Source organism: Salmo salar, chromosome 15 (assembly GCF_965601325.2).
Source record: "Salmo salar chromosome 15, fSalSal1, whole genome shotgun sequence".
In the NCBI taxonomy this organism is placed as follows: domain Eukaryota; kingdom Metazoa; phylum Chordata; class Actinopteri; order Salmoniformes; family Salmonidae; genus Salmo; species Salmo salar.
The window spans coordinates 44,446,408-44,463,100 of NC_138305.1; the positions used below are offsets into that span (position 1 = coordinate 44,446,408).

General features: G+C 41.1%; 1 protein-coding gene across 1 annotated transcript; it reads right to left on the reverse strand.

Moving 5' to 3' along the window:
• Window positions 1–1,186: 1,186 nt before the first annotated feature.
• nmbr (neuromedin B receptor) lies at window positions 1,187–16,252 on the reverse strand. Its single transcript, XM_014144470.3, has 3 exons — window positions 15,656–16,252; window positions 8,077–8,422; window positions 1,187–3,817 (listed from the first exon to the last, which is right to left on the reverse strand). The coding sequence occupies exons 1-3, from the start codon at window positions 16,054–16,056 to the stop codon at window positions 3,434–3,436; spliced, it is 1,131 nt and encodes a 376-aa protein (XP_013999945.1). The 5' UTR covers window positions 16,057–16,252; the 3' UTR covers window positions 1,187–3,433.
• Between the last annotated feature and the right edge of the window lie 441 nt (window positions 16,253–16,693).

Sequence of the window (16,693 nt, forward strand, 5' to 3'; positions counted from 1 at the left end):
ATTGTGTCTCTCACTTTATGCCAAAAATGTATACTGTTTGCATATCCTCGTCAAGCAGGTGTAACCTGTGTTGTACATATTGTTGATGGATAAACAACTCACAGCACAATTAACACAATTCAGTAGTAAACTTCCTTCTTTCTAGGAGTCTTTATTTGTTGAATACTCCTGAGAGCCTGAAAAAGTCTAAATCGGCAATTAAAACCACATCAAATTATGTTGATGTATGTCAATTTTGTGTATAGAGCACACTTCCTCCAGGATTTTTTCAATTTTCTGCAATGTTGTTTCAATTTTCTGCAAACCAGCATATGGAACAACTCTCTGAAAAATGTGTCCTTCCTGGTCTGAAAACAGTGACAAACATACTGTAACACCAACTGTTCATGCCATCTGGAATCCTTGGGACGTCTCAACTCTGACATTACCCCACTGAAGTTGACATTTAAAGGGGTTAAGGTAAGGATTAAGGATAGGGTTAGGTAAGGGTTAAGGTTAAAGTCAAGGTTAGGGTAAGGGTAAAGGTAAGGGTAGGGTTTAGTGTAGGGACGTCCCAAGGATCCTGGATTTGCCCTAATCTAGCACCAACGGCATGTGGGGGGAGGGTTCTTGAAATGTAACATCCAATCAAAACGTTTTTGCAATACAAAATTCTCCAGGCCTCCAAGGGAGGCGTGACAACGACGTGATTTTGGAGGTATGGCAACGTGAGACTACAGGTTTCTATACATTTCCCTCTACTTCTATCAGTGCATACATACAGTATATTCATGTATCAGGACATCGACCTCCCACCTCCTATGGCTATAAGCCCACCGTGTTTGCGCTGGGAATCACCCTATTCAGAAAATGATGAAGGAAATGAAAACAAGATGAACCACTGCGATTTCAAACCAAATCAGGCCTGGGAGATGGAGATAAAGTCCCCTTTAAAAAGAGTGTTTTATTTACAACAGATCCATTATCTCTGCTGTGTCTCTCTTGTCTGACTAAATGCGCTCTCTGAAATTAATAAAGACAGGTTGCTCACCTTAACATTGGCATGGTCCTGAATAAATAAGACTAATGCATGTTGGGGAGGAATGTGAAATATGCATACGGACAAACATCTATGGACATACCACATGTAGGTGCATACCACAGACCCAACAGGCTAAATCTTGTGAGTAGAATTTATTAATTTGATCACATTTATATTATATGTAATAACGTAATAGCAACACAAAGTATATATTTGCATGTCAAATATCAATATTCCATAAATAATATGTGATTCATAAGCAGAACAAATTTGAATGAAAGCATACATATCATAACATTACAATTGTTCACAGACAATTTCACCTGGCACATTTAACATGACATACTTTCACATTTGTTGTGATGGTATTACATGCTGTGGATATACTTTTCCACAGACAAACAGCAGGAGCCTTGGAGGATCCGTTCCTAATTCAACAAACATTGTAAATCCACAGAAATTAGGAGCTCATAGTATCACATTGCGTTGATAGCAACGAGGTCCTTTATATGATGAAGAATTTCAAACACATGCATTTTTCATTGTACATTGTACATAGTGTTTCAAGGTATCACAAATGATGAAGGAATCGAGAACTATGGTAGAATAACACAGATATATTTCCATGGCACTGAAAAGGGGACAGACGATAGAAAATAGCTGTAGACTCAGCCATTTACTTTTCTCTGTTGTTACGGACACAGATCTCTTTTCCAGTGAGGGACCTGTTGACTTATCACTTGAGATCAGTGTATCAGGACATGTTACTAAGGCTGCATTTAGGCAGCCTGATTCTAATCTTTTTACACTTTTTTCCACATCAGATCAGCTCTTTTGCCAATAATTGAGTAAAAGACTCAAATTGGGCTGCCTATGTAAATGCAGCCTATTAAACAGATTGATTTTGTACAAAAACGGCCGTTTTTCTGTTTAAGAGGAAGAGATAGGATTTGATTGAGGACGTTAATGTGTAACGTGTTAGTTGGTTTAATCCAGTAATCATGATCTCCTGAGTGATAAGTGTAATTAAAGATATTCTCTGGTACTTTTGTATACTTGTTAGCCAGTAGTTCTGAAAGTAGCACCCACGAGCCAAAAGTGGTCCCCCGAGTATTGCATACTCCATCACAAATGTACAGATATGTGCACCACGTCATTGCTCTCTATCTCTTGTTCTACTGTGTGTGAGCGTTGCTAACTGTCACTCAAATGGCAAAGGGCTGAAACTCATTGACTGAACTCAAATTGCTACGGAGCTTGCCCACGTGGGGGTAAATGTAGGAAACTGGAGCCTACAGCTTACAGAAAACAGTCGCTTTCAAACTAGGAATTTCGTGGCTTATTGAGGTCAGACAGTAATTCTGCTCATAGATTATGTATGTATGAACTACACATTGACACATCCAGCCCAAAGGTTTAAAAAATACTTACTAGTTGCCAAAGTATAGAAGCATGTCTTTAAATGTAATTGAGTGTAATTGAGCATGATTAATCATGTTCAGAAAGCACACTGTTCTTAGAGCGTATTCCTTTACATGCTCAATGAAGCTATGCTGTGCATGGAATGGTCAACGTTTGCAAAATAACAACACAATATTATACAAAAAATGTACAGCATTGTTGCAGCATTTGCAGTTCAACGTACTGGGACACGTTTTACTTAACAAAACAGCAAACATTGGTGTCACATTGAGCATCTGAAGATAAACATTCAAACATAGCACAGGAAATGGCATTGTCAAAGTGAATATATATCTCATGAACAAATTTGTATGGTGTTTATCATCTCACTGTCCTGCAATAGTGGCATGCAGGTTCCCATCAACACTTGGTAAATGTTGGTTTCATTTCCAGCGTACATTTCCTGTGGTCCCCTCTGTCTGCTTTGGCACTTCTATCCACTTTCAGGCAGATGTTTGAGGGAAATAATTACTTAAAGGGACATTATGATTTTTGTTGAAATTACCCTTAACTCCTGTGCCCCCTTGGGAGCCATTATAATGTTGTTTTTAAGTGCATGGACAGATTTCCTGTCATAAAAGCAATTGCCTGCTCTTTAGGTTTGGAGTTTGGGCAGTATGTGTCACAGACAGCATACAGTATATCTATACAAACTCTGTGAAGTGATACATGCATCAGATTGACCAAAAAACATGAAAAGTGGAACATTGTGGATACTAGTATTTACGACAGATTTGTTGACAAACATGTTCAGTTCAATACTTTCAGTTCATAGGTGACCATCTCATCTGCAGCAATATGTAGCATTGTGGGAAATGTATAGACAAGGCGGCTTCAAGCCAAACATTTTCTTTTGAGCACACATGCATGTCCTTTTCAGAATAGTCCACCTTGTAAAGTTTTGCACGTTATCTTTTTTTGTTGTTGGTGCCACTCCTACCACTCCTAAACCTACAGAGAGACCTCCTGCCTGTTGCCATGTCCATTGATGACAGTAGGGGTGGTCTTCTTGATGGAGGTCATTCTTATGGCTGAGGTGCTCTGCTGGTAGCTCGTGTTGCGCTCGTGGTGGGGCTTCTTCTTGCAGTGCAGTGAGCTGTTGAAGTGCCTGCGGAAGCTTTCGCTCAGCAGGTAGAGAGCAAACGGGTTGACACAGGAGCTGGAGAAACTTAACACCCGGGCTAGCAGGGTGATGATGAGGTGGGTCAGGGAGGAGTCGATCTGACGGTAGTTGAAGGAGCGGTACATGTACAAGACATGGTTGGGGAACCAACAGAGAGCGAAGAGGCCCACGAAAACCAGAACAATTTTGGCAAGCCGTTTTCTCGTCTCCATCTTGGGAAAAAAAAAGACATGTAGTGTTTGAAAATACATATTATATAACATAAAGCCATTTCAATCTTCCAGAAGGATTACAGAATACAAAATACAGAAGGTCTCCCTCCAGAACGACTAGAGAATACAAAATACTGAAGGCATCCCTCCAGAAGGATTACAGAATAGAAAATCCAGAAGGATCACAGAATACAGAAGCCCTATGAAATAAAATGTGTCCAAATCACTCTCTTCTGTATTTTGAATAATAGTGCACAGGCTACAGGCTACAGGCTACAAGTAGTATGGCTATTGTCCTTTAGTATCAATACAGTATGTACCAGACACCAATCAAGTATGAACAAACAAACAAGAGCCATCAGTACTTTAAGTGCCCTGCAGTCAGCACTCTTCAGAAGGGTCAAAGATATCTGTACTGTCATAACCTTTTATCGTATGAGCAGAAATGTCAAACAAGAAGGTCCAGTCCAATCAACATTTCATCCCACAGAGTGTCTGACAAACAGCACAGATAACAGCTTCTGAGTACTGCTGTCATCCTATTTGAACCATCAGTGAAGTGAGCAGGAGATTGAGCTCTGAAATGCAAGTCTGGGTTGGTTTTATATCCTGGGTAATTGTCATGATTTAGCTCGCCATTCAATGGCAGCCAGCTATCAAGACGTGATGCTGGCACTCTGCCCACAATCCTTTTAGGTTCTTCAACAAAAACCTGAACAATCCACTAACTTGTCAGCAACTTTTCTTCTGATCAGCACTATATCTTGTATTGAACTGGACTTCATAAATTATTCAGAAATGTATTAGAATCTTAGTCAATAGCAAGCTGTTATATCTGGTTAGTTAGACAGTAAAGATGGTCTACATTGATATGGATGTCAAAATTAAATAACTTTGCTTATAATTCGGCACAGTATCAACAATCTTTCATAGCCAAACATGTAATTCCCTACATTGTTGTTATCGCGTCACAATAAGTTATTCACTGTTGTATTTGCTGGTCTCAGTAAGAAGTGTGGGGTATGAATTATAAACTATTCCTACTATAAACTTCTACAGCCGACAAGGAAAGTTTTATTTATGGAACTGTGTGCCAGGGAAAGTTAACAGACTGTAGCCAAGGCCATAGTTCTAAATACAGGAGGCTTAACTAATATTGTCTTGATTATGCTGTCACTGTGTTTTGTGTGTTAGCCTACTTTTGTGTAGAAAGCCTGCCAAATGAATCCTTCCAGAGCAATTGTTGCATATCATAACAGCACAATAACACCCCTGGCATAGGGAGATGGTTGGACTGTATGTTTACATTCATACATATCACGTCTGAAATCATATTCACTAGCAGTGTCTGCCTGGACAGTGTCATTGTTCATATTAAATTGTAAATCTGCAAACACCATTGTAGGGACCATCCTCTATTCCAAAGTGATTTAAAATAGATAAAGATTAGATGATTATCGGAAAGCCTATTTTCTACGGCCTTTATTGAAAATGTATCGTACAGCAGTTCATCATTTCCAGCACCACCCCAACATCAACATATGTGAAAATGTCGCGTTTCTATGTTTTGTAGTAAAACGTTTAGAGAAAGGTAACTGTTTCCAATGACATCATCAACCAATTAGTAGGCAATGCATACTCACGATTGGTCAAAATCACACAATTCACACCAATGATGTCATTGGAAACACTTATTTTCCTGTATCTTTCTTCTACAAAACATAGAAACGCACAATTTTCACATATGTTGATGTTGGGGTGGTGCTGGAGATAATGATTAGGAAGTTGAAAAATGGTGAAGTTTCCCTTTAAGACCACTGTTACTATAGCTTTTCATAAAGTAATGAATAGAAACTGTCTTTCCGAAGTGCATGTCTGTTAGACATGATAGATAGAGATTCAACCAATACTGTTTCATTATGTCTCAAACAATTACCAGAATCATGTGTTTAGGGTCAGCAAATCTCTCTCTCTCTCTCTCTCTCTCTCTCTCTCTCTCTCTCTCTCTCTCTCTCTCTCTCTCTATCCCGTCTTTCATCAGGCTAATGCAACTTGTCATATAATTAGTGTTAAATACCTTTAAATGTCTTTCAGTAGAGACAGATGCTATCAGAGTTTTCCTCTAAATGAGACTTGAGCCTCTGCAGCCCAATCCCCCTGGACCTGTCTAATAGGAGATGTACACAGCCACAACATCAACAGTCTGTGTTGTTCTTCTATTTTAAGGGTTCACCCAAATGATTAAGTCCTTTAATTTGATTTGAAATACAAATGCACAGAAACAAATCTAGAGACAATAACTTTGATTAGTGGGGATATAGTGCCGGGGATTACTTTGAGGCAGAGACAGTAAAAGCTAATGTGCATTTGAAGGTTCAATGATTTGGTCATCCTCCAGGCTTCTCGTATTTTCACGTGTCGCACAGATGTATACCAGATTCACTGGGTATCTACTGTAGAGGATAGCTGGGTCTCGGGTCTCTTATTGCCTCACAGCTGTGAATAAGACAACACATGAAGCCCTTCCAGCACCACTCATCAATACTGTTTACTATGCATTGCTCATTGTTGATATCAGCCTCACATTGGCCAGTGTAAGCACCTACTTGCATATTTTATGACCTGGATTCAGGTCAGGTCTGAGTCAGGTTCTCATTGATTGGAAGCTGGGTATGGGTTTTGGTTTTGGACTATATCTGTTTACTCATGCTCTTGGTTGGGTAGTGATCTGGATTTGAGCCCATTTGTCTGATGATTAGTTAGAAGTTCTTAACTTTGTATGAAATATTAAAGCAAAGCAGCATCTGATTTAATGTTCTTTGGTCAATGGACGCTCAAATGAATGTACCTGACCAGATCATTGCTTACATTTAGAATTTACTTCCTCCTTCCCCTGATGTATAATTTATTACCTCTGCAGACAGTAAAGATCGAGCATCCATGCAACGATCAGTGATACATCTTGACATGGTCCTCCACTTGCCCTTTACAACATTTAAAATATTTACTTGGTGTATTTGACTACAAATGGAAATGTCTGCATTAAAACCCGGAGCCTCTTCACATTAAAACCTGTAACTAGGGTTCCGGGGTTATGTCAAAAATAAAACAAATCCTGTGTAGCAAGAAAATGTGTGATGCTGTTCAGTTTCGTCAAATTCAAATGTGCACTCTATCTCAACGTGCACTCTAGCTTAATATGCACTATAACATGCAATAATGTTTGGGACTTTTTCAGGAAACCTGGTTACTGGATTTCATGTAACAAGCCCCAAGATTCATGTGACCAACATACAGTGCCTTCGGAAAGTATTCAGACCCGTCTGCCTACCCTACCATAAAGGCCTGATTGGTGGAGTGCTGCAGAGATGGTTGTCCTTATGGAAGGTTTTCCCATCTTCACAGAAGAACTCTGGAGTGACCATCAGGTTCTTGGTCACCTCCCTGACCAAGGCCCTTCTCCCCTGATTGCTCAGTTTGGCCAGACAGCCAGCTCTAGGAAGAGTCTTGGTGGTTCCAAACTTCTTCCATTTAAGAATGATGGAGGCCACTGCGTTCTTGTGGACCTTCAATGCTGGAGAAATTCTTTGGTACCCTTCCCCAGATCTGTGCCTCGACACAATCTTGTCTCAGAGCTCTACGGACAATTCCTTCGACCTCATGGCTTGGTTTTTGCATTGACATGCACTGTCAACTGTGTGACCTTATGTAGACAGGTGTGTGCCTTTCCAAATCGTGTCCAATCAATTGAATTTAGCACAGGTAGACTAGAATCAAGTTGTAGAAACATCTCAGGGATGATCAATGGAAACAGGATGCACCTGAGCTCAATTTTGAGTCTCATAGCAAAAGGTCTGAATACTTAATTAAGGTTTTTTTGTTTTTTATTTTTAATACATTAGCAAAAATTTCTAAAACCTGTTTTCACTTTGTTATTATGGGCTATTGTGTTTAGATTGATGAGGGGGACAAATTACTTCATAAATCTTAGAATAAGCCTGTAACGTAATAAAATGTGGAAAAAGTCAAGGGGTCTGAATCCTTTCCGGATGCACTGTATGCTCCCTACACCGGTATTATCAAACAACAGATGTGTTGTACCCTAAAAGCATGGAATGAGATATTCAAAATGTCCAATTCAAATGGATCCATCAAGTTACCTAATGTTCTTAATATGCCGTTCCTAATAACCACAACTGTAAAAGTCAAACCTCATTCGTGACTTGTTTGATATACAGGATGTTGTTGTTGTTACCTACCTGTCTCTTAGTGTGCTCACTGATCTCCCCAGGCATGTCGTGAGCACTCTTGACCAGCGTCCTGGCGATGTGGTAGTAGTACACAGAGATGATCCACAGGGGAATCAGGAAGTACACCAGGAATATGAGGACAGAGTGGATCTTGGGATGCATCTCATTGGAGAGGGGATAGGGCACACAGGCGGTGAAGGTCACGTTCTTGTCCTGGATGTGTACTACCTGGGAGAAGATGGCCTCGGGCACCGCCAGCAGGACGGAGATCACCCAGATGGACACAGCTTTCAGACACGTCCAGAACACAGCACTAGATGTCTGGATGTCCATAGGATTCACAATGGCTTTGTACCTGAAAACACAACAACACAAGACCAAAATGTAATCTTGGTGTCAAAGGCTACAGCGAAACTCCAGGATCAGGACAGACATGACACTCAGAAGCAGTGATAGACAGATATGACTGAACCTGTGATCATTAATTATTTGATGGTTCGCTGCAACTCACACACTGATAATAGACTCACAAAACCTTTTTCAGACTCTCCAAACTTTTTTCAACCTCAGTGAAGCATTACTGTAGATAGAACAAATTAACGTTAATGGAAAGCCTTTACTGACATTTTCATATTAATAATGAAATTACATTCAAAGCAGTCTTTTCCATGCAAATGGGATTAAATGGCCAGCTGTCCTTACTGTTCTAATTTCCTTGTCTAAAATCAAATGTCAATTATGTGATTATATTTAATTAATCTAATTAACTTTAGGAGGCTTTGACAAAGACAAGGAATTTCTGAGTCCATGAGTACCGAATAGAAGCTTTATGGAGTGTTAGAGGGGATATTTTACATACACATGAAAGATCTATGGAGTGCATGATGATTGCACTAGCTAACAAATGAATGTCCTGACCGTAACACACCCAAAATAATGATATCCTTGGATTGAGATCAAGGGTTCCAATAATTACCAGTAAATGAAATTATAAAGATTTAACTGAAACAATAATGTGTTTCTGCACTGCTGCCAAAGTGCATCTAAATATTGATATAAACCCAAATGTTTACAAGCTGATCAATAAAACAAATGTATAGGTTAGACTTTGGCCTGATCTCCCGTGTAAATCAACACTCAGTGTTATGTGTATAGAATAATTAAGTTCTGCTAAGTCAAACAATATAGGAAATGCGGGGGAAAAATATAGGAAATGCGGGTGCAACAGAGGATGTTCGCTCCATTGGGCATAAAGAGATTTGTTGCTCCAATGATATAAGATTTTCCACATCCTGACTGTTTTCTAACGATATTTCTGCAGATGAAATGTCTGATCTGGAGGAGAATCTCGATTGGCAGTTGGAGGTTTGTACACTGCCCTTGACTGTGCTGTTCCAGCAGCCTCGGATGCCTTCTGCCTGTGTAGAAATCCCCCATAGTCATAGACCACGCTGCCTCAGGCGGCAACAGACAAGCACAGAAAATGGACACATTGATACCGCACCAGAGAGAAACAAGGATGGGTTTATTGTCTGAATTTACATGAACAAACCACTGTAATCCCACTTTATTGTGTTTTCATGTTTGTGAGCATTACCCAGGTGAGTGCTAATAAGATACAATTATTTAAAGCCCTCACATCGAGTAAGCATACAAATGGCTTATTTTCATTGCTCTTCACCACAAAATGACATGCTGAATTGGACTAGGGAAACCATAGAGAGAACAGCTGTAGACTGCAATCTCACCATATGGCCCCTAGTGACAGGGATGGCCAAAAGTCATGGTCATCTCCAGTGACGATTGACATAGCCAAACTTTTCCTCCAACTGATAGAGCTCTATATTACATTCTGTGTCATAGAAAGAGTCATTACAAAGCACTGTACCATTTTTGGACTTCTATAATGGCATGCACAATGGGTATTATTTATATCAGAGAATCCCATGGACTTTAATATGATAATAAAACATTTATACTTTCATATTGATGTCCAGACCTGAGTCAGACCAGGAATTTTCATGACACCAGTTAACTTTTAGCTGAGGTAGGAGCTCTTAATACCAGAAGACAGGTTATTTGTTGGGATATAGAATGGTAACTTGAGAAGGTCACTGTCTCCATGCATCAGTGGTCTTGGTGAGGGTATGTGTGGGGGAGGAAATGGTCTGCTAGGTCAAATTAAGGTCCCAAACAAAGATTCAGGCATGGTTGCCCTTTTAATCTCACACACTCAGACAGTAAATTATGCACTGTGCAGATTATTCTGTATGACTCCTCTTGAATGCCTGATGATAACTGAATACAACTGAACTGGGCTTGCCACCCTCATTCTTTATGGAATACAACATGAAGAGCTTATTTTCAAAACACTATATATACACTACCAGTCAAAAGTTTCAAAACACCTACTCATTCAAGTTTTATTTTTTATTTTTACTATTTTCTACATTGACAACATCAAAACTATGGAATTACACATATGGAATCATGTAGTAACCAAAAAAAGTGTTAAACAAATCAAAATACTGTATATTTTATATTAGAGATTCTTCAAATAGCCACCCTTTGCCTTGATGAAAGCTTTGCACACTCTTGGCATTCTCTCAACCAGCTTCACCTGGAATGCTTTTCCAACAGTCTTGAAGGAGTTCCCATATATGCTGAGCACTTGTTGGCTGCTTTTCCTTCACTCTGCGGTCCGACTCATCCCAAACCATCTCAGTTTGTTTGACGTCAAGGGATTGTAGAGGCCAGGTCATCTGATGCAGCACTCCATCACTCTCCTTCTTGGTCAGATAGCCCTTACACATCGTGGAGGTGTGTTGGGTCATTGTCCTGTTGAAAACACTAAGCCCAAACCAGATGGGATGGCATATCGCTGCAGAATGCTGTGGTAGCCATACTGGTTAAGTATGCCTTGAATTCTAAATAAATCACAGACAGTGTCACCAGCAAAACACCTCGACACCATAACACCTCCTCCTCCATGCTTTACGGTGGGAAATACACATGCAGAGATCATCCGTTCACCCACACCGCATCTCACAAAGACACGGCGGTTGGAACCAAAAATCGCCAATTTGGACTCCAGACCACAGGACAAACTTCCACCGCCTAATGTCCATTGCTCATGTTTCTTGGACCAAACAAGTCTCTTCGTCTTATTGGTGTCCTTTAGAAGTGGTTTCTTTGCAGCAATTCGACCATGAAGGCCTGATTCACACAGTTTCCTCTGAACAGTTGATGTTGAGATGTGTCTGTTACTTGAACTCTGTGAAGCATTTATTTTGGACTGCAATTTCTGAGGCTGGTAACTCTAATGAACTTATCCTCTGCAGCAGAGGTAACCCTGGGTCTTCCATTCCTGTGGCGATCCTCATGAGAGCCAGTTTCATCATAGCATTTGATGATTTTTGCAACTGCTCTTGAATTAACTTAAAATGTTCTTGAAATGTTCCATATTGACTGATCTTCATGTCTTAAAGTAATGATGGACTGTTGTTTCTCTTTGCTTATTTGAGCTGTTCTTGCCATAATATGGACTTGGTATTTGACCAAATAGGGCTGTCTTCTGTATACCCCCCTCTACCTTGTCACCACAGAACTGATTGGCTCAAATGCATTAAGAAGGAAAGACATTCCACAAATTAACTTTTAAGAAGGCACCCATGTTAATTGAAATGCATTCCAGGTGACTACCTCATGAATCTGGTTGAGAGAATTCCAAGAGTGTGCAAAGCTGTCATCAAGTCAAATGGTGGCTATTTGAAGAATGTCAAATATAAAATTGATTTTGATTTGTTTAACACTTTTTTGGTTACTACATGATTAGATATGTGTTTGTTCATAGTTTTGATGTATTCACTCTTATTCTACAATGTAGAAAATAGTCCCAAAAAAATTAAGAAAAACCCTTGAATGAGTAGGTGTTCTAAATCTTTTCACCGGTAGTGTACATTTTCTGAAATTGTCACATTCTGACCAGTAAAGGGGTTATTTGTTATTGTAGTTTGGTCAGGACGTGGCAGGGGGGTATTTGTTTTATGTGGTTCGGGGTGTGTGTTTATGTAGAGGGGTGTTTGGTTAGTGTTTTTCGGGGTTTTTGGACTATGTTCTATGTTAGTATATTTCTATGTTCTAGTCTAGTCGTTTTAGTTCTATGTTTAGTTTATTGATTTGGCCTTCAATTGGAGGCAGCTGTTCCTCGTTGCCTCTGATTGAAGGTCCTATATAGAGGGGTATGTTTTGTTAGGGTTTTGTGGGAAGTTGTGATTGCATAGCTGTGTTTAGCCTGTAATCCTGTTCGTTTGTATGTTTTCTTGTTTTGTTTTCTTGTTTTGTTTTCTTAAGTGTTCAAAATAAATATATAATGAGCACTCAACCCGCTGCGCTTTGGTCCACTTACTACGACGCCCGTTACAGAAATGTTTAAAGAACTTCTGAAAGAGTGAAAAACACACAGATCTATCTAATCATAGCATGGGGTTGTTTAATGACAGACAGGTCATTCCAGTGCGTCAGCCCAGTCCAACTCGTCCTGTTCCTGCTCCTCGCACTAGCCTTGAGGTGCGTGTATCCAGTCTGGCATCTCCAGTACCAGCCCCACGCACCAGGCCTCCAGTGCGTCAGCCCAGTCCAACTCGTCCTGTTCCTGCTCCTCGCACTAGCCTTGAGGTGCGTGTATCCAGTCTGGCATCTCCAGTACCAGCCCCACGCACCAGGCCTCCAGTGCGTCAGCCCAGTCCAACTCGTCCTGTTCCTGCTCCTCGCACTAGCCTTGGGGTGCGTGTCTCCAGTCTGGTACCTCCAGTACCAGCCCCACGCATCAGGCTTTCAGTGCGCAGTCCCCCGTCCAGAGCTTCCGACGACAGTACCCCCGTCCAGAGCTTCCGGCGACAGTACCCCCGTCCAGAGCTTCCGGCGACAGTACCCCCGTCCAGAGCTTTCGGCGACAGTACCCCCGTCCAGAGCTTCCGACGACAGTACCCCCGTCCAGAGCTTCCGACGACGGTACCCCCGTCCAGAGCTTCCGGCGACGGTACCCCCGTCCAGAGCTTTCGGCGACAGTACCCCCGTCCAGAGCTTCCGACGACAGTACCCCCGTCCAGAGCTTCCGACGACGGTACCCCCGTCCAGAGCTTCCGGCGACGGTACCCCCGTCCAGAGCTTCCGGCGACGGTACCCCCGTCCAGAGCTTCCGGCGACGGTACCCCCGTCCAGAGCTTAAGGCGACGGTACCCCCGTCCAGAGCTTCCGGCGACGGTACCCCCATCCAGAGCTTCCGGCGACGGTACCCCCGTCCAGAGCTTCCGGCGACGGTACCCCCGTCCAGAGCTTCCGGCGACAGTACCCCCGTCCAGAACCGAGTGAGACGGCCCACAGTCCGGAACCAAGTGAGACGGCCCACAGTCCGGAACCGAGTGAGATGGCCCACAGTCCAAAACCGAGTGAGTCGCCCTACAGTCTGGAGCTCCCAGAATCGTCCGTCTGCCCGAGGTCTACAGCAAAGTGCTTCAGCCCGAGGTCTACAGCGATGCGCTTCAGCCAGAGGCATTCAGCGGGGGTGGACAGGTTAGGTGGGGGACTAAGGCCAGAGCCTGAGCCACCTCCACAGTAGGAGGATTGGGGAGGGGGGGGGTGTAGCACGGGAACCGTCGGTGATGGCAGCCACCCTCCCTTCCCTCCCTTTAGTTTGGGGGGTTTATTTAGTGTCGTCCAACTCATCCTGTTCCTGCTCCTCGCACTAGCCTTGAGGTGCGTGTATCCAGTCTGGCATCTCCAGTAAAGGGGTTATTTGTTATTGTAGTTTGGTCAGGACGTGGCAGGGGGGTATTTGTTTTGTGGTTCGGGGTGTGTGTTTATGTAGAGGAGTGTTTGTTTAGTGTTTTCCGGGGTTTTTGGGCTATGTTCTATGTTAGTATATTTCTATGTTCTAGTCTAGTCTTTTTAGTTCTATGTTTAGTTTATTGATTTGGCCTTCAATTGGAGGCAGCTGTTCCTCGTTGCCTCTGATTGAAGGTCCTATATAGAGGGGTATGTTTTGTTAGGGTTTTGTGGGAAGTTGTGATTGCATAGCTGTGTTTAGCCTGTAATCCTGTTCGTTTGTATGTTTTCTTGTTTTGTTTTCTTAAGTGTTCAAAATAAATATATAATGAGCACTCAACCCGCTGCGCTTTGGTCCACTTACTACAACGCCCGTTACAGAAATGTTTAAAGAACTTCTGAAAGAGTGAAAAACACACAGATCTATCTAATCATAGCATGGGGTTGTTTAATGACAGACAGGTATTTGCAAGACAAATAAACATGTTTTTTTTGCTAAACGCAGTATATCTGTCACATCCTGACCATAGAAAGCTGTTATTTTCTATGGTAGAGTAGATCAGGGGGGTGTTCTAGTTTAGTTTTTCTATGTTGTCATGTTCTAGTTTTGTATTTCTATGTTGGGTTTTGTTTGGGATGATCTCCAATTAGAGGGAGGTGGTCATTGTCTCTAATTGGAGATCATACTTAAGTAGGTGTTTTTTCCACCTGGGTTTGTGGGAGATTGTCTTTGAGTTAGTGTTTGTGTCACCTCTGCGTCACGGTTTGTTTTGTTATTCAGTTTATTTATATGTATTGCATAGTTTCACAGTGGAAAATAAAATATGGAATGACACACACGCTGCATTTTGGTCCGCTCCTTCCTACTACAACCGTAACAACCGTAACAATATCCGCCTAAGTAGTACTGCTAGGTTTTACACTGTCAAATGTAACAAAAAACTACATTTTTTATAAAGAACTGTACAAATGATATATTTGTGAAATCAATATAAAAAATTATAAATACAGTAATATGAGATCTGTATGTAAAACATTAACATTTAACATTTTAGTAATTTAGCAGACACAGAACGACTTAGTTAGTGCATTCATCTTAAGATAGCTAGTTGAGACAACCACATATCACAGATACATATTCAGCATATGAACATTCCATTCCAGCTAAAGAATAGATATGTAGCGTTTGTTAGAAGAAAAAAATAACATTTTAATACACACCTAAAATCTATGAAGCAATATTTTACACACACATGAAGGTACTCATAAGCAATCATTTCTGGTGAAAAAAACACAACTGTGAAAAATGTGTGGATATAGTGTTTTGGAAATAAACTCAAAATACTCTTATTCTTGTGATTTGTCAAATGTACAGTGCCATTTTTTTCGAATCTCAGCATTCATGCTGCTACTTCCAGGGAAGATAAATGGCCATTCTAACCGTGTCTCTCCTGAATAAAACAATATAACACAAATCAGGCTTATTGAAGTCAATACAACCAGCAGGTGTACACTATTTGATTAATTTTAAACATTTCTGAGGCCACACTTGGTTTGTCAATCAAAATATCCACAGATTTGTCAGTGACATTTACACAGCATTGAATTATGATAAAACTTGTGTTGTCAATAAAAATAATCATAACAATTGATGAATCATTATGAATTACATTGGTAATTATTCTTAACATTTGCAATTAGGTATACATAACAATAATATTGGCAATAAGAATACTTCCCATTCATCTATTCTTGATCTTACCTGTCAGCGCTGAGAGCCGTGAGAGTGAACACTGAGACTCCGACTGAGGTGAGTTGAATGACCGGTATTAGTTTACAAGCCACAACACCGAAGATCCACTCCTCAAAGAAGTATCTGAATGCGTCCACTGGAACACAAGTGACCAAAAGCAAAAGATCCCCAGCTGCCAAACTCGAAATAAATATGTTGGGGACGCTCCTCATTGCACTGTTGGTGATAAAAATCTTAACCAAGGTAATGTTCCCCAACAACCCAATCGTTATGATCAGAATATACACAGTCGGTATGACACATCGTATAATAAAATAAATAGTTTCCCTTCCATCAGGTATCCAATCATCAGTAAAGTTATAAAAGACAGAATGTCCAGTAAAAGATAAGTTATCTAAAATGTCGTCCATTGCTACTCGGGGATTTGTACAATGATCACTTTGCTGAAGATGTTGACCATCTGCCAAAGCAGGTCTGAGGCGCGGGAGCTGTCCTTCCAACAAAGTGCTGAAACCGCCGGGGTGCTAAAACGCACGACTGAAGCCACACTGACTGGCGCGCAAAAGAAGGAGGCACTTTTTCAACACGCATACAGCACCGATGACGGAAAATAACTCACACCAGTTTTGCATATGATGTGTACCATTGTCAAGGTTACTCACATACTATTTCATAGTGGTAATTTGATTGACTATAAACGGAATAAACTAATAAGCTATACTGGATTTCCTTAAACAAGCACCAAATACCCATTTCACGTTCAGGATGAGAAAGCTGTGCTTGAAAACATTTGTGATATAGGATGAGCTGTTCCTTGAGTCTACTAAGGAAAATCCAATGTCATTTTTCGAAACGGAAACCTCTCATTATGCAAACTGAGCGGGGTTTTGGTCTCCTGCACAGGTATTTCATTGTCAGCCAGCCCTTATCTGTAGGAGCTGTATGGTGTCGTTATTTGAGTCACCAGCCACCAGGGGAAGTGAGTGGAGGGAGAAATCCAATAAATACGTAATCAGGAAAGCAAAGCAGTGAGAGTGGGAAAGTTAC

Coding starts and splice junctions, on each gene's coding strand:
- nmbr (XM_014144470.3), bottom strand. CDS start 16,056: ATGGACGACATTTTAGATAACTTATCTTTTACTGGACATTCTGTCTTT. Junction 8,423..15,655: donor ACGGCTCTCAGCGCTGACAG/GTAAGATCAAGA, acceptor TTGTGTTTTCAG/GTACAAAGCCATTGTGAATC. Junction 3,818..8,076: donor GTGAGCACACTAAGAGACAG/GTAGGTAACAAC, acceptor TTTTTTCCCAAG/ATGGAGACGAGAAAACGGCT.